The sequence below is a fragment of the Pelodiscus sinensis genome, chromosome 2, assembly GCF_049634645.1.
Source record: "Pelodiscus sinensis isolate JC-2024 chromosome 2, ASM4963464v1, whole genome shotgun sequence".
Taxonomy (NCBI): domain Eukaryota; kingdom Metazoa; phylum Chordata; order Testudines; family Trionychidae; genus Pelodiscus; species Pelodiscus sinensis.
In genome coordinates this window covers 199,671,900-199,698,772 of record NC_134712.1, presented here as the reverse complement: position 1 = coordinate 199,698,772, position 26,873 = coordinate 199,671,900, and the positions used below count along the sequence as shown (strand labels likewise).

Sequence of the window (26,873 nt, the reverse complement as noted above, 5' to 3'; positions counted from 1 at the left end):
ATATGTTTTGAGAACACGTTGATTGGCTGAAGCCAAAACTCACAGGAATGTGCCCATTTCAACAAAACTTCCATTGTGAAAGATTTTGCAGGTCCAGGATGGAATTTCTGCTCCAGGAGAGACACCCTGGCCAAAAATAGTCACTACAGGCTGGTGTCCAAAGCACTGATTCACATCAGGGGCTTGAAAGTGAATCTTCCATAACCACTCTAACCACTACTAGCCCATTCGCGTTGGGGGGTGGGCCTCTCCCCACTCCTTTTTCTAAAGAAATTTCAAAGGGCCTCTTTGGCCCCAACAGGACACATGCGGGCAGCTTGAAGGGCAGAGAAGCTAGTACCCAGGCAGCCCAGGGGGTAACTTCCAGAGCGATTCCTGTTTGCTGCGCATCCCCGAAGCACTGCTTGAGGGCGAGAGTAGAGACTAACGTGCCAGCTAAAAAGCCCCCCTCACGCCAGACTGGGGCAGACCACACAAGACGCGCCAACCTGGGGCAGCATTTGACCCTGCCAGGCCCTACCACTCTCCCATGCAGCAGAGCCCGTTTGCCGGTAGCTCCCAGGGCCGGCTCTTGCGGGAAGGGAGAAGGCGCCGCGCTCCCTGGACAGGTGCAGGACACCTGCAGCGGCGACTCCGGAGAGCCCCGCCCCCGGGCCCAAGGGAGTCAAGCCGCACGGGGGGAGAAAAGCGGCAGGGCGGAGTGCGGGGGGGCGGAGGCCGCTGGTGCCCCTGAGCTGTCAGCCTGCAGCGGAGGGGGAAGGGCCGGGCCAGAGGGTCACTCACCCGGCCCCCGGCGGCGGGGTCTTTCCTCCGCAGCGTGAGCCCGCTCCGCAGGCGGGCCGGCAGCTCCCTCAGCTTCTGCCGCAGCTGCCCTGGCGGCGGCTCGCGGTGCTGCCTGGCGCTCGGCCTGAGGCTCAGGGCGGGCTCCGCGCTCTCGCAGGGGGGCTGCATCCTGCCGGAGCCCACGGCCATCCCGCAGCGCAGCGGCCCCGGCTGGCTCGCCGCGCGCGCCCCGCTGCCACTCACGGCTCCGGGCGCTGCCCTGCCCGCTGGCGGCAGCGGCGGCGCGCACCTCTGCGCTGCGCGCGGGGCTGGGGACCGGGGGCCCGCTGAGTCATCCCGCAGGTGCAGGAAATGCTCGCGCCGCCAGGCTCTCTCCACCTTTTCCCTCTCGCCCTGCGCCTCCCCTGGGGACGCGGCTCCCTGCCCGCCCAGTGGCTGCGGCGGTGATCGAGCGCAGGTGAGTGGTAGGGCGGGGAGTAATAAAGTGCTGTTAACTGCTCGGCTTCTAGCATCCGCCCACCTCCCAGCGCGGCTACAGTGCCGCTGGGGGCAATGCTAGCGGCGTCAGGGGGCCAGCGGTAGCCCCGGGAGAAGAGCTGGGCAAAAAGTTTTCAGACACAACCCTCCCGCGCCCGCACACACACACTGAAAAATGCAGCTGGAGGTTGACCAAGTTGTAGCTTCCATGCGAAGAAGAAAACGTCATAGTAAAGCAGAGCCTCGATGGTCTGTGGCGACCTTCTCAAAATGACACTTGATGGCGTTCCCTTTCCAAATGACTTTTGCTCTCGAATGTGACTTCCTTTTTATGGAAACAGCTAAAAAAAAAAAAACCAAAACCCCTCAACGGCCTTGAAAACTAAACACACGTTTTGTGTCAGGTAAATCAAACCATTTTGGTTGGCCCCCAATGCAATTCTTTTTGTAACATTTTGTGTTGGTTAAACATTTTAATTTTAAAAACGAGCAGTTCTGTGACACCTTAGAGACTGAAAACATAATAGAGAGACTCCATGAGCTTTTGTGGGTAAAAAAGCTCATTATTCTCTCTATGTTTTGTCTTGGTCTCTAAGGTGCCACAGGACTACTGGTTGTTTTTAAAGTTACAGACTAACAAGGCTACCTCTGAGGCATTTTCATTTTATGTCAACCTAACAAATACCTTTTAAAAAAAAATTTGGTTACCAAACTGAAAAATCAATTTTTCATACAGGTCTAGTCACATCCTCTTCATTTGAGCAGGCTTGGATGCTTAAAACTCTGGCAGGAGCTCCAAGTCTTTGTGCTCTCTCATCCCTATTACACCCACTCATGGAGCTGAAACTTGGTGATAATGGTAGGAAAGTTTAGCAATATAATCCTAGTACAGACAGGGCTTTAGGAAGTAAGGAATCCAAATGAAATGAGGTCTGAGTATTTTGCTCTACTACAGTGGTTTTCAATCCCCAAATCTCACACTTAGGAAACATTAATGAATTAAGCCTCATAGAACCTTGGAGGGGGAGGTATTATCCATGTTTTACAAACATGAGTAAAATTTCCCTTATGTGAGTAAATCATTGACTTGTATCCTGTAAAAGAGTCAGGGTCCAAGAAATTGAAGCACTTATCACTGACAGAAGTGGGAAAAGAATTGCTCAATTGCTTTCTCATGCCCTTTATCCTTTTTGTCTAGATAGAGTGCAAAGTGAGATAACATGGCGCTGCTTATATACCAGCTTCCAGTTTGTTTCAGGCAATGCTGCCCTACAACAAACAAACAGATCTGAGGAATAAAAGTGTGCTGGCTTGTGTGTTCTATTGTTTTCTTCAGAAGTGTACTCTGTCCTACCCTCCTGCTGCATTCTTAGTGCCCGTCACTGTTAGGGACTGATGCTGGGACTATCTGCTGCAGGATTACCATAGATCCACCTCTCCGCATATCAGTGTGAACTACGCTCAAAAGGATTGTGGATCTCTTGTTTTTATTCTGGGTAATAGTGTGCTCTGTCCAAGTATTCAGGCATTACTATAATTACAACTATTGTAGTTACTGCTATTACTTCCAGTTATACTTCTGTGTGTTACATTAAATAATTCATTTACACTTTTCAAAGTGCATTGTGGTCATTTGAATAATAATACAATCAGAGCAATAACTAGAAGGAACAAGGTTAAATTAAGAAAAGGTAAATGTAGGTCAAAGCTCAGAAAAAAATGTCAACAGGAACATTTGAATATGTGAAGCATCTCCTAAGTAAAGTGTTTCTTGGAACATTTAAAACTAGGCAGACAAACTAATGGAAAATAGTGATTGGAAAATATACATTGGAAAATAATACTGCACTGGCAGGGTGATGGACTGGATCTGGATGACCAAATAGGTCTTCTCCATCTCTAACTTTGCAATGGGAATTAAGAGGGAATATTGTGCCTTACCTAAGGAATATGGAACCTTAGTTCACATCCCTGTAAAGGATCAGTATATGTATTGTCCTGTCCTCTAATGGCCAGCTCCCATATTCTTGAAAGCTGCACAAAATGAGGTTTTGACCCCATTAAAGTCAACTGCAGTTTTGCATATTTAGAATCAGGGAGTATTAGAGGTTTTGGCCATTTTGAATTGTGTTTGTTTTCTTTAACTCTTTATCGCAATCAAAAGAAATGCCATAATATAGTCCAAGATGCTTCATGACCAAGTGTATTTAATTAGTTATGTAATTAGAAAAATTGCAAAACACAATTATCTTGAATTAGACTCTTCCTGACAAAGCATAATAAACATTCATTTGAGACTTAAAATGTTCTGGCTTTCTAATGCTGTTAGGATAATCAATAAATTTTTAATTAACTTATCTCTTTGGCATTCATTTCAATAAAAATGAAGAATTATTGTACAGAGGTTTCAGTAACAGAAATAGTCATTGGGATATGGGGAGCCACTGAACATGCCTATAACAGCTGATGTCCCTAAGCCAGCTTCTCCTAGATGCCCCTTAAATAGCTTGCACCCAGCTCTGCCAACCCTGACAGTAAATCCTCTCAAAATAAAGGAAGACTTTCAAGAACACAAAGTCTGCACTACCATATCCCTTTCATTCTCCCAGGCATGCCTCCTGGACCAGAGCTCCATCTCATTCTCCCTGATCTGGAGAAGTCAGGCAATGAAGTAATTCTCTTCTTGCCATTTACTCGGGTTTGTCTGTAGTGGTTAGCGAAGACACTACCTATGCCGACAGCAGAGCGTCTTCCAGTCACATAGGTACTCCTCCTCAATGAAAGGCAATAGCTATGCCAACAGGAGAAGTCCTCTTATTGACATGGTGCTACTGTCTATGTTGTCAATTAGATCGGTATAACTATAAAACTTAGAAGTGTGGCAGTGTAGTATAGTCTTTCTTATGAGGGAACTGACAGATCATATGCTGGTCTTCTTCCCAGAACGCATTTTTGGTTGTCTGAGAAAGAGGTGCCCTGCACTATACTACAAGACTCCTGGTCCTGGGCCCAAAGGAGAATAGTAGCCTGGAGATACCATTTTTTCAAAAGTTAACTGTTACTCCACTTTAAGCTCTCTTATCAACTGCCTCTATCTTTCCTCAGGTCTTCTGTCATCTCCGGAATTCTTTGAATGAGGTCATCTGACCCCTGAGACTTCATCTTCTAGCCTCAAAACCGTGCCAATGCCTTTTTGTATCCTTTATTACTAAGACTTTAAAAGACGTCCGGTAGGGTGTGTGGGGGAGGAGGGGGTTAGCAATACGTCTTCCATGAAAGTCAAGGGTTTGCTTTGAAAATCTCAGGCTTTGTCTAGACTGGCCAGTTTTTCCTGGAAAAATCAGCTGCTTTTCTGGAAAAACTTGCCAGCTGTCTACACTGGCCACTTGAATTTCCGCAAAAGCACTGACTTCCTACTGTAAGGAATCAGTGCTTCTTGCGGAAATACTATTCTGCTCCCGTTCAGGCAAAAGTCCCTTTTGCGCAAAAGGGCCAGTATAGACAGTTCAGATTTGTTTTGAGCAAAAAAGCCCCGATCGTGAAAATGGCAATCGGGGCTTTTCTGCGGAAAAGCGTGTTTAGATTGGCACGGACGCTTTTCTGCAAGAAGTGCTTTTGCGGAAAAGCGTCCGTGCCAATCTAGACTCTCTGTTCCGTTAAAAGCATTTCTGGAAAACCATGCCAGTCTAGACACAGCCTCAATATATATGTCTTAACACTGAAACAAAACCACAATGTTCTCTGTCCCTGTCTATACTAGACCCAGCAGGTTGCTTAAAGGATGCAAGTCCAGGTATCTAAATAATGTCACGAGAGTCAATATACAGGGCATCCCTGCTATAAGTCGCCCTGGTACATATCCATTCCGCACTAAAGTTGTTGACGCTTGCAGGAACTGATGCATTATAAGTCCTCCCATTCCCCCCTCTTAAGTCATGCAAAAAAAAACCCACCCCAATTTGTGCAAATGGAAGTCAGACATGGGGAAAAAAATTCCCCGCTTTAAGTTGTTTCACTATAAGTCCAAGTTTTTCCAATGTATCTTGGACTTATAGTGAGGCTGGCCTGTACCTCAAACGAAGCTTGGTGCTGTCTCCACAGTGGGAGGTTGATGGGAGTAAATGCTTCTAGCTGCTTCCCTTACTTCTCATGAGGAGTAGGAGTACCAGCACCAACTAGGGGCAGCCTCAGCATTCAATTTAGCGGGTCCTTACTAGGCCAGCTAAATCAAATGCCAGAAGAGTGATCTCCAGCACAGCCAGTGGAGACATGGCCTCTATGACTGTTGTTCTAAGTCTTTTGAGATGGCCACTTTTTCCTCATCTGATCATTGGGTGGGATTCCATTTTTTTAAATTATTTTATTTGTTGTGCTTTTGAAAATTATCTAGTCACAGCACTGCCTAGAGAGAATTGTGGATTTGTAATATATACAGAAAATATCCCTTAGGGACTAAGCTGAAAATGAGGTTATAAAATGCCATCCATCCTAATTGAGTTGGGGTTATTCACACATTTTGTTTCATCTTTATAGTTTCAAGTTATCTTATTGTCTCATATGCCTTTGAAATAATTGCAAATATGTTCTCTCTCTTCATACTTCTTTGTCACACCATCTGAACTAAGCAGCAAATGACTGGCCAGATTGCCTCCCGCCCATCATGAGTGGGACCAGAAAACGCTCTGTGCTATTAGTTCTTTAACATTTCAGACTAAGACATCCCAAAGTACACTAGTGGGTTAGTGAGTTTCTATTAGTATTATTGGAATCTGAATTATTGCTCTTTCACATAAGAATTTGGAATTTTAATAGCTGCAAATTATTTTGCAGCTAATACTGTCATTTGGTAATTTTTAAGAATCACTGGATCTGTCATACTGAAAGGGGCAAAACTAATCTAAATACATTTAAAAGTCATATGAATTGCTTTGGACACAACATAACCGTACCAAAATAAGAGGAACAATGCATATGCTGTGATATCCAGGAATTGCCATAGCTAATGGACCTGGCAACTCTTCAGTTATATTTGTCATTTTAACACCCTAGGAAGAGTATGTCCTTATGACCCCTCAGGGAAATTAAAACTCTTATAGCTCTCACTGACTGTCTGGCCCTCTCTTATCCAAACAATTTTGTCATTGTACTATTGTTCATTCCCTTACATTCCAGGATTACACTCTGAAGCGGTTATGATCCTCAGTGATGTTAGTTCATTGTGTTTTTTTTAACTACATGCAAATTTTACAATGACAAATCATTAGTAGCCTTGAATTTAAAAAAAATCCTGGAATCAGTAACTGTCATGATAGCTGTAATAAAAAATCCAAAAATACAATGGGAATGGAGGGTTTTGTTTGGGTTTCTTGAATGTTTCATGTGACATTTCATATGTACATTTATTTAAAAGATTGCAAGGGCCATTTGTGCCTTTGAAAATCTCAGTTAGGTATAGAGAAGTAATAGTGTAGTTGATTAACCAATAAGCAAAAGCTTATAGGCTAATACTATAGATTACACGCATTTCTCCCCCTTCCCCCAGTAAATTTTTTAGCAGGCTGGCCAGCAGCATGGCTCAGTCCCAGGTTGTGCTGGGTCCAGGACCTACCCCTGCTGCAGCTCTGCATTTAAAGCTACACAATTTGCGTAGCTCAAATTGTATATCTTATTTCGAGCTAAGGATAGCAGTGTAGATGCACCCTGAGAGACCGGGGGTGGGGGAGAAATCACGTGAATAATGTGAGGCTACGTCTACACTGGCCCCTTTTCCAGAAGGGGCATGTAAATTTCACGAGTCGTCGTAGGGAAATCCGCGGGGGATTTAAATATCCCCCGCGGCATTTAAATAAAAATGTCCGCCGCTTTTTTCCGGCTTTTAAAAAAGACTGGCCTGGATCCTCCGGAAAAAGTGCACTTATTCAAAGTAAGAATAAGAGCCTCCGGAAAAGGGCACTTTTTCCGGAGGATCGGGGCCAGTCTAGACGCTCTTTTCCGGCTTTTTTAAAAGCCGGAAAAAAGCGGCGGACATTTTTATTTAAATGCCGCGGGGGATATTTAAATCCCCCGCGGATTTCCCTACGACGACTCGTGAAATTTACATGCCCCTTCCGGAAAAGGGGCCAGTGTAGACGTAGCCTGAATGTATTGCCATAAACATTAGGATTTTAACTATTACTGTATTTTAGTGCATATAAGCCGCAGGTTATATGCGTTTTTACAAACCCCGCAAATCCCCTCCCCTCCTGTGGTTTACTCAGGTGTGGAGTATACAATTGTTTTTACTCACCTGGTGAGTTCCTGCTCAGCTGCCAGTCTCCGGGTGGGAGAGTGCTCACCCCCTGGTTCCTGCGCAGCCACAGGAACCACGGGGATGAGTGCTCCCCCACCCAGAGGCTGGAGGCTGGCAGCTGCACAGGAACCAGGGAGGTGAGTGCCTGCAGGAACCGGGGTGTTTAGACTGGCTAATCCCCGCCCCTCCTCGGCCCCTTCCCCAGGCACCGTAAATTATCTAATATACCCTGGCATAGTTTGAAAGAAAAGTCTTGTATACCCTGTGGGTTATACTAGTGTGCGGGGTATACAAGATTTTTTTTTACTCAATTCAGAAAAACTGTGGGGTATATTCGGGTGCGGGGTATATTTAGGTGTGGGATATATACGCTAAAATATGGTAATCCATCTCACAGAAATCTTATTTCTAAAAAAAATGTTTAACAAGACTTTCTTCGGGCAGTTAAGCTTGGTTACTTCCTGCTGAATAGGAATGCTGCAGCTATTGAGTAGCAAACCTGAGGCTCATACTGGAAAGGAAGTTAAAATCTACTACACTGATGAAGTGTACTTTACCTATGAACGCTCATGATATAATGTATTTGTTACTGTAAAGTGTCACTGGACTGCTCATTGTTTTAAAAAATTATGATAAATAATTTCTAATCATTTCTAAAGAAAGACTAAGTTCTTATTTACACAAAATCTGTATCAGTTTAACTGTTTCAGCCAGGGATGTGGTTTTCTACCAATGTAGTTAAATCAGTATAACCCCTTGTGTAGACACAGATAAACCAGTACACGGGTGCTTGTACTAGTATAACTGCTGACATAAGCACCTTTTTACTGGTATATCTACACTAGTTTAATCAACCAATTCACTAGCCAACATAATTTATCAAGACAAAAATTATATGTAGACAAGTCTTAAGGTCCTAATCCAGCAGTACTTCCAAGACTTTACTGTATGTTTTGTCCATATAAGAACTATAGGACTAGTCTTTAAGAGGGAATGGAAGAGAGTTTTGAAAGAAGTTACTCTGGCCCATGTCCACAAAGGTTCTTTGTTGCCAACTCTCCAGATTTAGGCATCTTAAGTCCCATTTTAAGGCACTACCTCAGGGGTGGGCAATAATTTTTGAATGGGAGGGCAACACATTTTGAAAGGGGAGCACTTCAAAAAATTTTGAAGTGGTCGCGGGCAACCCTGGAAGGGGCGGGGCCTCGGGCAGAAGGGGTAGGACCTTTAAATAGCAGGAGTTGAAAGGGCTCACATCTCCCCTGCAGCTCCCAGGCAACACATTAGTGGGGGGCAGGAGCTACAAGCCTTTTCAACTCCTGCTATTTAAAGGGTTCGCGTCTAAGCAGCCATAGGGAAGATGCGAACCCATTAATTATAAACAATTGGAAGGGCTTGTGCATCCCTGGCTCCCAGGCAATGTGCTTTCATTGGGGCTGGGATCTGGGAGCCCTTTCAACTGCTTCTATTTAAAGGGCTTGCGCCTTCCCCATGGCTGCCAGGCAACGGCAGCTGCAGGGAAGGTGAAAGCCCTTTAAATAGAAGTTGATGAAAAGGCTCACATGTCCCCTGCTCCCAGGAAGTGCATTAGGGGGCAGGGACAGAAACTGCCATGAGGGCTAGATAAAAGAGCTAGGCGGGCTGGATTCAGCCTGCTGACAGCCTCTTGCCCACCCCTGCACTAGATCCACAAGACTCCCATTCAGTTGCAGCCCACCTAAGTCTGTAGGTATCAGAACTCACTCAGTGGCCTGAACTGGAAGGAGCTTAGGTCTCTACAGCTTCAGAAGTGTTTATGGAATGGCCAGGGAAACAAACCAGGAAAAACTTCTTGTAAAGGACCATAGGGGCTAACGCTCTCCCTTCTCTGGAATGCTCTGGCAAGTCAGAACAGGGCACATCTCCTAGATTTACTAAATCTTTCATCCTATCAATTTATTATGATTAGGATTTTGCAAGATAGCTCTCCTTCAAATTAGCATGCTAAAAATACTAAATGCTTCACGACAAGGAGCCCTGTGGCACCTTATAAACTAACAGATGTATTGGAGCATAAGCTTTCGTGGGCAAAGACTCACTTCAGATGCATGTAGTGGAAATTTCCAGAGGCAGGTATAAATATGCGGCTTCCACCCCATCAACCTCAGACTGGACCAGTCTACACAAGAGATCCTCTTCCTGGACACCACGGTGCAAATAAGTGACAGTCACATAAACACCACCCTATACCAAAAACCTACTGACCGCTATGCCTATCTTCATGCCTCCAACTTCCATCCCAGACACACTACACGATTCATTGTCTACAGTCAAGTATTAAGGTACAACCGTATTTGCTCCAACCCCTCAGAGACCAACACCTACAAGATCTTCACCAAGCATTCTTGAAACTACTATACCCACTCAAGGAAGTGAGGAAACAGATTAACAGAACAAGACATGTACCCAGAAGCCTCCTACTACAAGTCAAGCCCAAGAAAGAAACCAACAGAACACCATTGGCCATCACCTACAGTCTTCAGCTAAAACCTCTCCAATGCATCATCAGTGATCTACAACCTATCCTGAACAATGATCCCTCACTTTCACAGGCCTTGGGAGGCAAGCCAGTCCTCGCCCACAGACAACCCGCCAACCTGAAGCAAATTCTCACCAACTATACATCGCACCACAGTAATTCTAACTCAGGAACCAATCCATGCATCAAATCTCGGTGCCAACTCTGCCTACATATCTGACACCAATGACACCATCACAGGACCTAACCAGATCAGCCACACCATCACTGGTTCATTCACCTGCACATCTACCAATGTAATATATGCCATCATGTGCCAGCAATGCCCCTCTGCTATATACATCGGCCAAACTGGACAGTCCCTACGCAAAAGAATAAATGGACACAAATTAGATATTAGGAATGGCAATATACAAAAACCTGTAGGAGAACACTTCAATCTCCCTGGACACACAGCAGTAGATTTAAAGGTAGCCATCCTGCAGCAAAAAAACTTCAAGACCAGACTTCAAAGAGAAACTGCTGAGATACAGTTCATCTGCAAATTTGACACCATCAGTTTAGGATTAAACAAAGACTGTGAATGGCTGGTCAATTACAAAAGCAGTTTCTCCTCTCTTGGTGTTCACACCTCCAGATCAGTAGGCCTCACTCTCCCTGACTGAATTAACCTTGTTATCTCTAGCCTTATTCTGGCATGCATATTTACACCTGCCTCAGGAATTTCCACTACATGCATCTGATGAAGTGGGTCTTTGCCCATGAAAGCTTATTCTCCAATACGTCTGTTAGTCTAGAAGGTGCCACAGGACTCCTTGTTGCTTTTGCAGTTCCAGACTAACATGGCTACCCCTATGATAAATGTTTCATGTGGCACCCAGATGGTTTATTTAGTGGTCTCCAGAAATGTTCAATTTTCAGACATTTGAGAGTCATTCTGGCTCTGAGATAGAAGCATGAGGTCCCCAGATTGGTTCCTCCAGATTACCATTGTTAGCTCCTGCCAAGGTGAAATCCTTGCATCCTTCTCTGCTCCAGTATTGGGCACTGGAACCCTGGCTAGGTTCCCTTGGAGTACCCAGGCTCCTGCTGATCCTGGCTCAATGCTTCTGTGAAAAACTGTTCACAGACTCACACTGCTCTCTCAGCCCTTTGATACAGCTCAGATGTTGATTAAGCAATCCCCTGATCACCTTACTCTGACCCCCTTATTCTGGGAAGCAGCGAGTCAGTTATGACACAGGTGGGGCTGCCCCCATCTTCCTTTCCAGGGGCAAGTCCCCCTAGGACAGTAAGCGTCACAGCTGCTAGTCAGCCACTACAGGAGACCCAAAACAACCACAGTACAACTCCGATGGATGGACCAGCCGAGCAGAGGCAGGAGCTATCCAATTGCAGGAGTTTTCTTTACTTTTCTTGTTCTATGCACTCCATTGAATCGCCTCTCAGAGAATGCACCGTAATACACATCCATGTGTTAAGATGTGTATTATTTTTAGTAAACATTCCCTCGATTTCACAAGCGCTGTACAAACATTGTACATGGCAGTATGTCCATTACAGTCACTACTGGTTATTCAAAAAAGTGAATAACTTCAACCAAAGTTAAGTCTGTCAGCTGCATTTGTATGATACAGGAGTTTCACATTCCTTGTCCCAGATATCAATAATGCACATGAATAAATTATACAAACAGCGCATTCATTTAGCCCCATCACAGAAAAATAATAGCCAGTAGATTGGAGCAATAGCATCTTACTAAGAATTTGTACGTTATGGCCAGAACCAAACCTTTCTCTCCCACCCCTATTTGTCCTTTTCCTCTGTTGTGCTGGCATAAATCATACCATTAGTCTGGAAGCATAGAGAAGGTGATCTGTTTATGCAGCCAACCTATTAAAACTCCCCATCTAGCCATCAGTCACACTCGCTGGGCAAAGCCAGAACATTCAGGATCACAGTTCATGTTCCCTGCCAGTAAGCAAAATAGGAGGGAAAGAATAAATTACTCCTTTAGCATATGGTTCAGCATATTAATGATTTCTGACCAAAATCTAAGCAAGAAGACAACATTTAGAAATTAAAGTTCTTTAAAAGATATGAGTTATATTTAGTTCTGCACCCCAGGCCAAATCTACACTGGGAAATTTCAGCCCAGTATATCAGCTCCCAGCATTGTAGCTACCGAGGCAAAGATCATGTCTACACTACAGAGAAGATCAACCCTTCAGAGGTCAATCTTTTAGCATTTGATTTAGCAGGTTTAGTGCAGACCCCCAAATCTAATGCTGAGGGCAGCCCCCACTGGCATCCTGTACTCCTTATTCTGTGAGGAGTAAGGGAAGCCAATGAGAACATGTGCTCCCATTGGCTTCCCACAATGTAGACCCTGTGGTGGCTCAGCTTAAGGTAAGCCAAAATCAGCTGTGCGTTTTGTATAACTGGAGTTGTGTACTTTAAGCCGACCTGCCTGGTCTAGTGTAGACCAGGCCTCAGTGAGCACTAATTCTGCAGTTGCTATGCTATAGGTAAACCATCTCAATGAGAAATGTAAAGCTTGCTGTGCTGATACAGCTCTGGGGGCCACTGTGGACACTTGAATTTTTTGCATCATTGTGACTGGCTTCCGGAAATGGCCTATAATTCCTCAAGTCCACTCTGCTCTTTGTTTGGAACTCCTCTGTCTGCCCTGCAGACATGTGCATATCCCTTTTCATAACCTTTTGGACAGCCTGCATGCTGTGCTGATCTGCTCCAGGACACGGAGCAAACCAGGTAGAATGCACCTGCTGTTGAACGTAGAGACAGGTTTCTGCGTGTGTGTTTGAGAGAGAGAGGGAGGGAGACAGGAGGGGGGCTAAGATGTTGGGATTCCCCCCTCCCTCTATCTCTGCAACAGAGGTAGCAAGAAGTGGGGGTGTGGGGGGGAAATGTGAGTAGTCAACAAGATTAACCAATCAGCCTAGACCAATCAGTTAGTTATCTAGTCAACTACTCGTTGACATCCCAAATAGTAATTGAATCCATAACCAGTTCTCCAATCAAGAACGGTACGCAGCAGTTTGTGTCCTGCAGTCATTGCTGCAATTGAGATTGCAGTTAGATGAGCCTCCTTGGATCTGTAATGAAAGACTGCTAGGCTCACAAATACCTTCTGGAGGGTTATGTTGGTTTTAGTGAAACTTAAGTCCCAGGTTTCAATGAATATTTCACACCTCGTACAGTAAAACTTCAAATGGCTGATTGTCGGGGGGCTCCCCTCTATTTGGGGTTGCCACCCCCATCCGGGGCATAATTCAGACCACTTGGTCCTAGTCCGAAAGTGCAATGCCCCTTTATTAGGGGAAATACGGCTCACTGGCCTAGTCCTTAGTACCCAGGCTCTGCAGCCTAGTCCTTTAGCCGAACCCCCACTCGCCGGGGTTCAGGGCAGGAGGGGGGGCCCAGGCCCTCCCTCTCCACCGGGCCCCGACCCAGGGCCCTATCAGCAGCGGGTGGCTCCCACTGGCTCGGCGGGGGTTCCTCCCTGCAATGCGCTGAGCCCTCAGGGGCTTCTCCAGCTCCCTGCCCTGGGTCGCTTCCTACCCCCTGCCCCCAGCCTGTCGCGGTCCCACCTGCTGGCGTGAGGCGGGTGGCGTTAGCGGCGTTTCCCCAGTCAGCGTCGGGGTTGGCCAGTCCGGTGCCTGGGTCACGGGGGGTCAGCCGGCGGCTCCGTCGTTGGGGTCGAGCCCGGCTTGGGCCTGGCAACTCCCTCTCTGGTGGTCCGGTCTGCGGCTCGAGTGGTTGGGTGCTAGCTCCAGCTCTGGCCGCGGTCTGCCCCTCCTGAGCAGGCCTGCAGCCTTTTGTACCTTGGCTCCCCTGGGAGCATGCCCAGTAGGGCTGTGTGGGTGGGGCCCTCTCTGCCCCCAGTGCCAAGTGGTTGCCCTGAGCTTGAGTGCAGGGCAGGGCCGCCCCATCACACTGATAGTGAAGTTTCACTCAGTTATAATTAAGGATAAGATATTCTCATGATTACTTTTGGTAAAAGTCATGGATAGGTTGCAGGCAATAATCAAAACTTCACAGGAGCCATGACATGTTTGTGACTTTTACTAAAAATAGCAGGGGAGAAGAAGGGAGAAGTACAAGTGGCTGGAGTGAAAAATTACAGCTGGAGTCCCATTCAGGGGAGAAATGACAGACCAAGCCCCACTGATCGGGGCAAAAGAGCACACCCCTACCCCTGACAACTGGAGTCAAAGAAGTGATGGAGATCTGGTAAAGTCATGCAATCCATGACCTCCATGACTAAATTGTATCTTTAATTATAGCTAGGGGACTGCACCCTCTGCTTGCTATGCTTACCTGTCTCCCTCTTTCTGGCTGCTTTTGCTTTGCCGAGAGAGCCTGTTGATGCTCATGACGTGACAACATCATTCTGTTGCCTAGCAGAAACATTCTGTCATCCAGCAGGAAAAAACTTTTATATATATAGAGCGAGAGAGATTATGCATCACTGTATTAATCCTCTTTCAGTTCAGCAAGCACCAGAAATCAGATAAGTATTCCAATGGAGTTATCACCACCTTCCCTTCCCTTGTTGCTTCTCTAAATGTCGCCACATATCATAGGAATGGGGAAAGGAGGAATGGCTATCTCCCATTCTCATTACACCTGCTTTCAGTGAGTGAGGCTAAGGCTTTATAGAGCAACTTCATCCCCCAGCTGCCAGTGCAACCTGCAAATGCACTAGGGATGGAGAAGAAATCAAGTTCAAACCTTTGCTGCCTGCCGACACTGTAAGGGTGAAAAAGGGTGGGGTCTGAACACATGATTGTGATTTGCTGAATGGGGATGTACTTAATTATGCTTACATACTTTGCTGAATTGGGGCCCATAGCAGTAGATTTCTATCATTATCATAACGTGTTTGAGCCTGCAACATGTAGCAGAGTGCGTCTGAATCTTTCAAAGTATCACTTGCTTCCAGAAATGTTTGGAAATTCTGCTATCATATTTTTTCCAGTTCTTTAGCAGGTTACCGTCCAAATTGAAGGATTTATGTGGCTTCATTTGCCAGAATTGTTTCTGCCTGACACCATGTAATAAAAAACACACCACAGACATGCTAGTGAGAAAGTAAGATTCTTTGAGGCAGAAACTTTCATTTTGTTCTGTGCATTTTGTTCCTCATTTGCACAATATCTAACACCATGGGTTCTGGTCCATGACTGTAGCCCCAACAGGCTAAAATAATACAAAGAGAGGATTGGTTGATGTGATTGCAGAGCTACTGGCCAATATCATTAAAACTCATGGCAATCGAGGAAGGTCCTGGACTATTGGGGTGTGTCTAGACTACATGGCTTTGTCGATGGAGCCATATAAATTAGTTTATTTGGCATAGTCAAAGAAGCGGGGATTTAAATAATCCCTGCTTCATTAAAATAAACATGGCTGCCGCACTGTGCCAACGATCAGCTGATCGTTTGACTATGCCAAATAAACTAATTTACATGGCTCCGTCGGCAGAACCATGTAGTTGAGACACATCCTTGGAAAAAGGCAAATGTAGTGCCCATCTTCACAAAAGGGAAGGAGGACAATCCAGAAAATGACAGACCAGTCAGTTCACCTCAGTCAAAAAAAAAATCATGGAGCAGGAGCTCAAGGAATCCATTTTGAAAAACTTGGAGGAGAGGAAGGTGATCATGAATAGTCAACATGGATTCACCAAGAGCAAGTCATGCCTGACCAACCTAACTGCCTTCTATGACTAGGTAATTGGTTCTATGGCTATAGCAAAAAGCAATGGATATGATACATCTTGAGTTTAGCAAAGTTTTTTATATGGTCTCCCACAGTATTCTTGCGAGCAAGTTAAAGAAATGTGGTGTGGATGAATGGATTGAAAACTGGCTAGATTTTCAGGCTCAATGGGTAGTGATCAATAACTTAATGTCTAGTTGGCAGCCGGTATCAAATGGGATGCTCCAGGAGTCGGTTCTTGGGCCAGTTTTGTTCACCATCTTCATTAATGATCTGGATGATGGGTTGGTTTGACTCTCAGCAATTTCGTGGACAACACTAAGCTGTAGGGAGAGATAGATATGCTGGAGGGTAGGGATAGGGTCCACACTGACCTAGACAAATTGGAGGATTGAGACAAAAGAAAGCTGAGGAGGTTCAGCAAGGAGAAGTGCAAAGTCCATGGAAGAATCCCAAGCATTACTAAAGGCTGGGGGGTAGGGCCAACTGGCTAAGTGGCAGTTCTGTAGAAAAGAACCTGGAGATTATAGTAGACAAAAAGTTGGATATGAGTCAACAGTGTGCCTTTGTTGCCAAGAAGGCTAACATCATATTGGGCTGCATTAGTAGGAGATTGCCAACAGATCGAGGGAAATGATTATTCCCATCTGTTTGGCACTGATGAAGCCACATCTGAGTACTGCATCCAGTTTTGGGCCCCCATTACAGAAAAGATTATGTTTGTAAAATGCCCTTTAATGAATTAACCTGTTAAATAATTAAATAGGGGTGGGTTTTGGGGTGGGAGGGGAGGCTGCTCCAGCGATGGCAACTGGGAGACTGCTCCAGCCTCTTCTGGTTAATTGTAACTGGTAAGCACCAGTTTACCATTCACATTATAGGCTATATCTACACTACAATGATCTATTAGAAAAAGATACGCAAATTGCTTTTCGGAAAAGCCTCCTCTTTTGGAAGAACCCTTCTTCCTCGGGGGAAGGTGGAAGATGTTATGTTTATAAGAAGCACATGGGATCTTTTTCAGGGGAAAAGGCAATACACTGTGTTTATTGAGAATACAGTAGAGAAGCAGTTAGCATGTTTTATAAAGACAAACCCACATACACACACCCACACAGGTCCTGCAGATAGTGCATAGTTACCAGTCCATGGTGGCTCAAGTCAGGCTTACTGGCCAGGCCAAGCTGACTAAGGGTATGTCTACACTACAACGTTAATTCGAACTAAGCTAATTCGAACTAACGGATCCAGACTAAAAAACTAGTTCGAATTAGCATTTTGCTAATTCGAACTAGCATGTCCACATTAAGTGGACCCTGAACCGGGCTTAAGGATGGCCGGAAGCAGTGCCGGCAGGGCATCAGAGGAGGACTTAGAGCGTGGAGATGCTGTCTCAGGCTAGCCAAGGGCTGTGCTTAAAGGGTCCCAACCTCCACCCCGGACAGACAGTTCTCAGGGGTGCCCCGCTTGCAAAGCAGTCCTGGCTTGGAGTGCCCGGACTACCCACACTGGGCACATCACAGCACTCGGCCATCAGCCCGGCTGCACTTGCCGCAGGCTGCCATCTGGGGAGAGGGGGCAATTGGGGGGCTGCAGGAGAGCTTCCACCCCCAGAAGCCCGCAGAGCCAGCTCAGTCCTCCCCATCGGGGGCTCGTGCCCCATTCCTCCCTCACCTACTTCCACTTACCCCTCCCTAGCCCCCCTTCCTGATGTACAAAACAAAGATAACGTGTCTTCCAAAATGGAATCAGTCTTTATTGAACAAAACTGGGGGAGACTGGGAAAAGGAGGTGGGAGAGGGGAAGAGAGAGGCTGGGAGAGGGGAGGGCAACTAAAATGATCAGGGGTTGGGAACAGGTCCCATATGAAGAGAGGCTAAAGAGACTGGGACTTTTCAGCTTAGAAAAGAGGAGACGGAGGGGGGACAGGATAGAGGTCTCTAAAAGCATGAGTTGGGTGGAGAGGGTGCATACAGAAAAGTTCTTCATTAGTTCCCATAAAGAAGGACTAGAGGACACCAAAGGAAAGGAATGGGTAGCAGGTTTCAAACTAGTAACAGAGGGTATGTCTACACTACCCTCCTAGTTCGAACTAGGAGGGTAATGTAGGCATACCGCTCTTGCAAATGAAGCCCGGGATTTGAATTTCCCGGGCTTCATTTGCATAACCCGGGCGCCTCATTCCACGAGGAGTAACGGTAGTTCGGACTAGGAAGCCTAGTCCGAACTACCTAGTCCGTGCCGTGTGTAGCCGCGCGGCACGGGGTTCGAACGAGCCGGGATTTAAAAATGGCGGCGCCCGGCTTATGCAAATGAAGCCCGGGAAATTCAAATCCCGGGCTTCATTTGCAAGTGCGGTATGCCTACATTACCCCGCTAGTTTGAACTAGCGGGGTAGTGTAGACATACCCAGAAAGTTCTTCTTCACAAAGTAAAGAGTCAACCTGTGGAACTCCTTGCTGCAGGAGGCTGTGAAGGCTAGAACTGGAACAGAGTTTAAAGGGAAGTGAGATCAAGTCATGGAGGTTGGGTCCATGGAGTGGTATTAGCCAGGGGGGTAGGAGTGGTGTCCCTGCCCAAGGTTTGTGGAAGGCTGGAGAGGGATGGCACGAGACAAATGGCTTGGTCACTGTCTTTGGTCCATCCCCTCCAGGGTCCCTAGGGTTGGCCGCTGTGGGCAGACAGGCTACTGGGCTAGATGGACCTTTGGTCTGACCCAGGACAGCCATTGTAAGCTCAGGGCTCAGGGTCGGGGGTCTCAGTGGACCCCCTTGATTCTCTTGCACTCCTGCTCCTGGGTGGCCAGGCTGGCAGCTCTCGTGCCCTAGCCGGCCACTTTCCTGTGCCTAATGCGGAGATCGTGGACAAGGTCCATGATGTCCGCACTAGCCCAGGTGGGTGCCCGCCTCTTGCGGTCCTGGGCAAGCTCCCGGGAGCCGCCAGGCTGGTCCCGGGAAGAGGGGGAGGGCTGGGAGGCATCGGGTGGGTGGCTCGATCCGTGCCAGGTGCAGGGTCTGCTGGCTGGGTGCTGGCAGGCTTGCACCTGGCACGGGCACCGTAGCCAGCCCGTGCCCCTTTAAGGGATCCAGGGCCGGGAGGGGGGCAGACGAGTTTCCCTGGTGTTGGCCAGAGCGGCCACCAGGGAAACCTGGGAAGGGCTAGCCTCCCACTAGTTCGAATTAAGGGGCTACACACCCCTTAATTCGAACTAGCTAGTTCAAAATAGGCTTAATCCTCGTAAAATGAGGTTTTCCTAGTTCGAACTAAGCGCTCCGTTAGTTCGAATTAAATTCGAACTAACGGAGCGCTAGTGTAGCACCTATGAAAGTTAGTTCAAACTAACGTCTGTTAGTTCGAACTAACTTTGTAGTGTAGACATACCCTGAGTGAGGAGTTGGGGTTCCTCTGAGACTCCTCTGGGGCTTGGCTTGCAGGACTGAACTCAGAGTATGTCTACACTTGGCAGGGTATGACTACACTCCTCAATGAGGCGTACCAGTTAATTCAAGGGAAGGGTTTTAAATCGGACTACCACGTCTACACGTGGCAACTTAAATTGGGCGACCGGCATTTTAAAATGGCGACCAGCCACAAATATGCTAATCAAGCACGGATTTATTTAAATCCCGTGCTTGATTTGCAACTTTGGTATGCTTCATTTCACATACCCTCAGAGTCCCATGGCAAGAGCTTCCTTTTTTATACATGTAAATTCCCATTTGAGTCTATGGGGTTTGTAGTGTTATGCTGCCATCATCCACCTTTAGGAGGTGTTAACCTGTGTTTTTGGGAGTTATCCTGTGATGGTGATTGTCAGGCTTCCCATCCTTGTCTCTCACTCTTGGTGGGGTCTCTGACTGTCTCCAGGGTTCATTAATGCGGCTAAGTCAATTCAGCCTCAAGACACAATGCATGTTTCCTTGTTATCTTCAAAGTTTCCAATTCTTCTTGATCACCTGGGTATCTGTGATGGCTTTCACTCACACACACCCTCCACTCACACCAAACAATTCTACTGAGTTTCAGACAAGATCAATAGTTAACTTAGTTTGTGAATGCTAACGGAGAGCAAGGTCTTACAGTAAACATTATCTAATCATAAAAGACTAATAGAAGCTACAGAACTTATAAGCAGGGCTTTACAAATAATACAATCTACTTGTCCGTGGCGAGTAGATTGCAACCCAGAAGAGCCAAGTTCGAGCGATCTGCGCATAGGCAGATTGCCGGACAGCACGGCTGGCGAGCCCTGCTTATAAGCAAGTCATTATACATAAAATTATACATCATACTTATAGTCTTATAACCAATACTAACTAAAATATACATTTTTGCTACAAAGACAGAGCTTCTGAAAGAGTGCATCTGCTTTTCCGCAAAAAAAAAGCAGAAGAGCAAATGCATTCCCTGGATGCAGCGGAGTTTTTCCAGTGTACCTTTGAAAAGGATAGCCTGAGAAAGGATGTGGACCAACCAGAGAGAGTCCAACAGATGATAACAGAAATGGTTAGGGGCCTGGAGCACATGATTTATGAGCACAGGTTATGGGAAATGGGCTTATTTAAATTGCAAAAGAGAAGAATGAGGGGGGGATTTGACAGCAGCCTTTAACTACCAGAAGGTGGGTTTGCAAGAGGATGGAGCCAGGCTATTCTCAGGGGTGGCAAATGACAGATTGAAGAGCAATGGTCTCAAGTTGCAGTGGGGGAGGTTTAGGTTGGGAAACTATTAGGAAAAACTGTTTCACTAGTAGCATGGTGAAGCACTGGAATAGGTTACCTAAGAAGGTGATGGAATTTCCATTCTTAGAGGTTTTTAAAGTGAGGCTTGACAAAGCCCTCACTGGAATGATTTAGTTAAGGTTGATCCTGAACTGAGCATGGAAAAGATGACCTTCTGAGTTCTCTTACAACCCTAATCTCCTATGATTCTATGGAATAAATAATAATAATCCCTTAGGGTATGTCTACACTACAAAGTTAGTTCGAACTAACAGACGTTAGTTTGAACTAACTTTCATAGGCGCTACACTAGCACTCCGTTAGTTCGAATTTAATTCGAACTAACAGAGCGCTTAGTTCGAACTAGGTAATCCTCATTCCACGAGGATTAAGCCTAGTTCGAACTAGCTAGTTCAAATTAAGGGGTGTGTAGCCCTTTAATTCAAACTAGTGGGAGGCTACCCCTCCCCAGCTTTCCCTGGTGGCCACTCTGGCCAACACCAGGGAAACTCGTCTGCCCCCCTCCCGGCCCCGGACCCCTTAATGGGGCACGGGCTGGCTACGGTGCCCATGCCAGGTGCAAGCCTGCCAGCACCCAGCCAGCAGACTCTGCACCTGGCACGGATCTAGCCACCCACCCAATGCCCCCCAGCCCACCCCCTCTTCCCGGGACCAGGCTGGTGGCTCCCGGGAGCTTGCCCGGGACCGCAAGAGGCGGGCACCCGCCTGGGCTAGTGCGGACATCGTGGACCTCGTCCACGATCTCTGCACTAGGCACAGGAAAGTGGCCGGCTTGGGCAGGATAGCTGCCAGCCTGGCCACCCAGGAGCAGGAGTGCAAGAGAATCAAGGGGGTCCACTGAGACCCCCGACCCTGAGCCCTGAGCTTACAATGGCCGTACTGGGTCAGACCAAAGGTCCATCTAGCCCAGTAGCCTGTCTGCCGACAGCAGCCAACCCTAGGGACCCTGGAGGGGATGGACCGAAGACAGTGACCAAGTCATTTGTCTTGTGCCATCCCTCTCCAGCCTTCCACAAACCTTGGGCAGGGACACCACTTCTACCCCCTGGCTAATACCACTCCATGGACCCAACCTCCATGACTTGATCTCACTTCCCTTTAAACTCTGTTCCAGTTCTAGCCTTCACAGCCTCCTGCAGCAAGGAGTTCCACAGGTTGACTCTTTGCTTTGTGAAGAACAACTTTCTGTTACTAGTTTGAAGCCTGCTACCCATTCCTTTCCTTTGGTGTCCTCTAGTCCTTCTTTATGGGAACTAATGAAGAACTTTTCTGTATGCACCCTCTCCACCCAACTCCTGCTTTTAGAGACCTCTATCCTGTCCCCCCTCCGTCTCCTCTTTTCTAAGCTGAAAAGTCCCAGTCTGGGGGTGGAAGCTCTCCTGCAGCCCCCCAATTGCCCCCTCTCCCCAGATGTCCGCCTGCGGCAAGTGCAGCCGGGCTGATGGCCAAGTGCTGTGATGTGCCCAGTGTGGGTAATCCGGGCACTCCAAGCCAGGACTGCTTTGCAGGCGGGGCACCCCTGAGAACTGTCTGTCCGGGGTGGGGGTCGGGACCCTTTAAGCACAGCCCTCGGCTAGCCTGAGACAGCAGCTCCACGCTCTAAGTCCTCCTCTGATGCTCTGCCGGCACTGCTTCCGGCCATCCTTAACCCCGCTTCAGGGTCCACTTAATGTGGACGCGCTAGTTCGAATTCGCAAAACGCTAATTCGAACTAGTTTTTAGTTCTAGATGCGTTAGTTCGAATTAGCTTAGTTTGAATTAACTAATTCGAACTAAGTTAGTTCGAATTAGCGCTGTAGTGTGGACATACCCTTACTTCCTGATAACTGTCACATGATGAGTCAGCATTACAAAAAGAACTGTCAGAGAATTAATTGACTGTTAGAATCATACTATGTTGTATGTGTTTTATTTTCAATTATGCTGCATAAAGGACAATTGTACATCTACTAATGCAGAACAATGCTGCTTTGTTTTCTGAATGATGGCAGGTGTGATGAAACAAAGAGCTCTTTTGATGATATTTGGTGCTAAGTCTCCAAGTATAAATCATCTCTGAATTATCGGTTTCAAAAGTTAATCCACAATGTTCTATAGTTTCCTCGAATCACTTTTGTTTCTGTGAAGAAGGGAAAATAGAATGTGAGGAGGAACCTCCAGCACTTACTACTGTCATTTTATCTAAGCAGAAGGATGTGGTCAATTTGGGGGACATAAGAGTTTTCTAAACCCTTTGCTTGCATTTTCCGGCTGGAAATTCTTTACAGGCTCTCAATTCCCACATCTCAACTTTTCACTAATAAAAAACAAAAAGGGAACTTGCCTTTATCTGAGAAAGTCAAACTGTATAGGCAGAAATAGATGTCTTGTGCTATAATTGTGTATTGAGAGGAGTCTCACCAGGAGAAGGAAAAGTTACACTCTAAGCCTGGTTTCTCAAAGGTGGCCACCATGGGCAGATTTTCTTGCCCCGAGCACTGATGAGCTGGGGGAGTAAAGCAGTGGACAAAGCTGGAGTAGGAAGTCAGTGAGTTCCCCATCCAGGCCCACTGACATGGGGCCAAAGGAAGTAATTTCCCCAGCACCCAGTGATTCAAAGGGGTCCACAGCTCCTGAATGCCACCACTGCTACTGCTGCAGCAGCTGCAGCCAGAACCCTGGGCCCTTTAAATCACCACGGGGGTGCTGCACTGCACATTCCACACAGATCTGAGGGATGGTGGGGGGTGGGGCAATGCCATGCTCCAGGTGGCTTGCAGAGCTGGCTGCCCTGGCTCTGCCTCTTATACCAGAGGCCCCACTCCTTCCAAGAATGCCGAGCCACCCCCTACCCCCACCACCACCTTGCCTAGGGCTGGTGGGGCCAGGCTTCAGCCCTAGGGTGGTGAGTTGTAGGCTCCAGACATGGGGCTTCACACTCCATTCCCTGGCCATGTGGTGGTAGGCTCTGGACCCACATACTACCACCAAGCTCAGTACCCTGGGCCTTTGCTGCCTCCCTCAGTGCCCCTGTCCCCCGCTGTTCCCGTATGCACACATAGGGTTACTAGGTAGCTTCAGAAAAAATACCAGACACACTTGATTGGGGGGAGAGACCAGCCGGGAGGGAAGTGGGACAGGCCGGGAGGAAGGGGGGGGGGGACAGGAAGCAGGGCTGGTCACGGAGGGGTTGGGGGCAGCGGGGCTGGCCAGGGGAGACTGGGGGAGTGGCTGGCAGGAAGCAGGACTGGTCAGGGAGGGGTCGGGGGCAGCAGAGCTGGCCGGGGGAGATCGGGGGGGGGGTGGCTGGCAGGAAGCAGGGCTAGCCGGGAGGGGGGAGCGGGAAACGGGGCTGGTCAGGAGGGGTCGAGGGGAGCTGGGCTGGCCGGGGGGAGAGCGGGGAGGGAAAGACTTGGCCAGCAGGGAGCAGGACTGACCTGGGCACATGCAGATGCCAGGATGTTGCCCGTCCCGCACACGATTCCGGCGAAACATGAGCGAGACCGGTTACGGCTCCACAACGCACTTGAACAGTGCTCAGGAGCATGGACAGGGCTTTTCCTCCTCCCCAGGTGTCACTCCTATGTCAGATGCAACCGGAGGCTCCCAGCACTGATCGCACCCCGCCTCTGCTAGGCTTCCATAGGGCGCCCAGCCAGAAAACCAGAAAATACCGGACATTGCACATGTATGGTATTTTCTGATTTTTTTTACCGGACAGAGGGCCCAAAACCGGACAGTCTGGTTGAATACTGGACACCTGGCAACCCTATCTACACACACATCATCCAAGGCTTAATTTGTCCCTGGGCTTGCCACAGCTGGGTAAATTTGTGGTGAAAAGTGATATTTGTATGTTACTATCACTTTTCACAGCAGTCTTAGTAACTAGCAAGTCTTTAAAACAAAACAAACAAACAAACAAAATACAAGCAACCAAGAAAGCAAAAAACATAACAAGAATAAAGAAAGAACGTGCAAAACAACTTTTTTGTGTTTCTATTCTGTTTAGGTCTAGTAAAGCTTAGACGCAAGTATACGTTGTCTTTATTGTTGAATCTGCAAAACAAATCTAATATATATACATGTCTATGATTTGGACATGTATATGTGCATAAAAACTGTCAGAGTGTCCTCCAGCAAAAGTTGGTGGAGGCCACCAAGAAACAGTGAGAACCCCTGTTCTAAGCCCTAATTCCATTGGGTTAATTTTGTTCATAGGACCGGTCTGTGTTTGTAAAACTTGCACTTGTATAATAAATGGATTAAGTGACAGAGATGCAAACCCATACCCCAGGCACATATAAACTGTTTCACATTTCACTTCTACCAGTTTGTCTTACTTCAGTAAATTGCTAGATTTTAACTGGTTTAAATCCATGCCCATTAGAGGTTTGCATTGGTACAAACAAGTCCATGCAAAAATTCATGAGTAGCCTAATCCTTTCTGCACCTACAAACGCTATATAAAATAAATGTACTATTAACTTCACCTTCAACCAGGTTCTCTTTTATAACACTTTATAATATATTATAAAAGCCATGGATTAATATAACTATCCATTGTAACTTTATCCATCTGTGACTGGTCCACCGGGCCCCACACTAGAACCGGCAAAGCCTCCTCCGCTTTTCCGGTGGGTGGAGGAGGCCACGCGAGGGAGGAGATGCCACGCCGCCAACCAAAGGCACAATGCTCGGGTGCACGGGTGATGGGAGGGGGTGGGCTGAGCCGGGGAGAGGCCAACGTGGCAGGACATCAGGGCCGCGGCCCGTGGAGGGGGGGAGAGGCGGGAGAACTGTGGGACTCCCAAGAAGACGGAGGGATGCCCCAACCCAAGAGACGGACTGGAGCAATGGCCGCCCTGAGAGGACCGCGGCAGTGTCGAGGAGGAAGAAGCCTCGGAGACTCCGGTAGGAACAGTAGGCAGAAAGCGGAGTGATAAAGACAGTGGAGGGGGAAGGAAGCAGCCAGGGCAGGGCAGTTTTGGCGTCCGTGGGCTGACGAGTTTCAGGGGAGCACCGTGTCAGCTGGGTAGAGAGTTATCCATCCCTACTCCTTAGGGCCTCAGGCTGGGGCCCGGTGGAGAAGGAGGACCTAGGTCCCCTTTACCCCTTCCAAACAAAGGGAGTGCGCTTGCCATAGACGTTCAGGCAACAATCAACCTACCATAACAGACCATTGGACTTTAGCCCTACGGGGAACTACGAATTCATGGGAGTTTGGGAACGACTTTAAGGTGGTCAGTCACCCGGGACCCTGCCCGAACTCACAAGTAGGGGCACCCGGCCAAACCAAACCACCACACAATCATTATAAAGGACTTTCTTTTTAGACCACTCAGTCTTAAGAGGTGGCTCATAAAATTGAAAAGGACCTGCAATGTATATAAATACTGCTATTTGTCAGTAGAATACAATGCATGTTAATACAATGTACAGTCTATACTATTTGTTAGGGATACATTCAATACAGTTCTTTTCTTAACTGGGATGCTTCAAATGTTGTGTGCAGTTATCAAGAGTGAATGGGGGCAGAATAGCACTTCATTATCACCAAATTAAGACTGGAGAACAGAGCACAGCTCAAATGCTGCTATTTACTGTTTCTCCAGGCAATAATGCACAATCTGTCTCCACTATCTCCTATTGGAGAGAACAAGATTCCATCAGGCAATGAAATATGAGTCAGGCATTTGCCATATTCAGAATTCCTCTCTCAGGCAATAAAAAAAGTGTTCTATGTGCTGTGTTAGTTATCTGATGAGGTTTTTGTGTTGCTTGCCAGTCTATGCTCTCAAATGTTTTTAATGCAAATTAAATCTTCCTATTTTATCAAGACATCATTTTTGAACACACAGGAATTTTTATTTGAGGGTGTACGAGCAGGGCACCCTCAGTCGAACGTGTGTTTAGATGCCCCCACTCGTGTTCTCCCCACCTGGGGTAGGTCCTCAGTATCCCTTGCTAGCTCTGTCCTGTTGCCAGGCACTTGGTTCGCTCGCTATTGCTGGTCTGTGGTGGTAGGAGGGTCTGGGCCTGCCCTCTCTCATGGGCCCCAGCCCAGGGCCCTAAGGACAGGTTCGCTGGAACCTGTCCAGCCAGTGGGGCTAACACCCGCAACTCACCGGCTCACCAGCTCCAAGCCCTGCCCTGGGCTACTTCCTACCCCACAGTCTCTCCTTAGACCCACTGCCATCCCCGGGTTTCCGACTCCCTGTCCAGGGGCTGCCACGCCCGGGCGTGCTCCCTCCCAGGTTCCTCCTCTCCTCGGGTGGCCTCCTTCCTCCCTGCCTCCTACCTGGGTGTCTTCCTTCTCCCGGGTGCCCCCCCTCTC

The 26,873-nt window shown here is 47.5% G+C and overlaps 1 protein-coding gene and 1 long non-coding RNA gene across 3 annotated transcripts in view; one reads left to right on the top strand and one right to left on the bottom strand.

The window, feature by feature from the left end:
• The window catches only part of RAPGEF5 (Rap guanine nucleotide exchange factor 5), a 216,196-nt gene extending 215,026 nt beyond the window's left edge, over positions 1 to 1,170 (bottom strand). The window contains exon 1 of one of the 2 annotated variants that reach the window (XM_075922221.1): positions 784 to 1,170. In XM_075922221.1, coding sequence (XP_075778336.1) covers positions 784 to 972 — 189 coding nt within the window. In that variant the 5' untranslated portion in view covers positions 973 to 1,170. The remainder of the gene's footprint in view (positions 1 to 783) is intronic. The other variant, XM_075922220.1, reaches the window with a different exon arrangement.
• On the top strand, positions 1,104 to 26,873 carry LOC112543913 (uncharacterized). Its single transcript, XR_003087211.2, has 3 exons — positions 1,104 to 1,240; positions 4,366 to 4,455; positions 26,052 to 26,873. It is a non-coding gene; the product is annotated as an uncharacterized LOC112543913 (long non-coding RNA).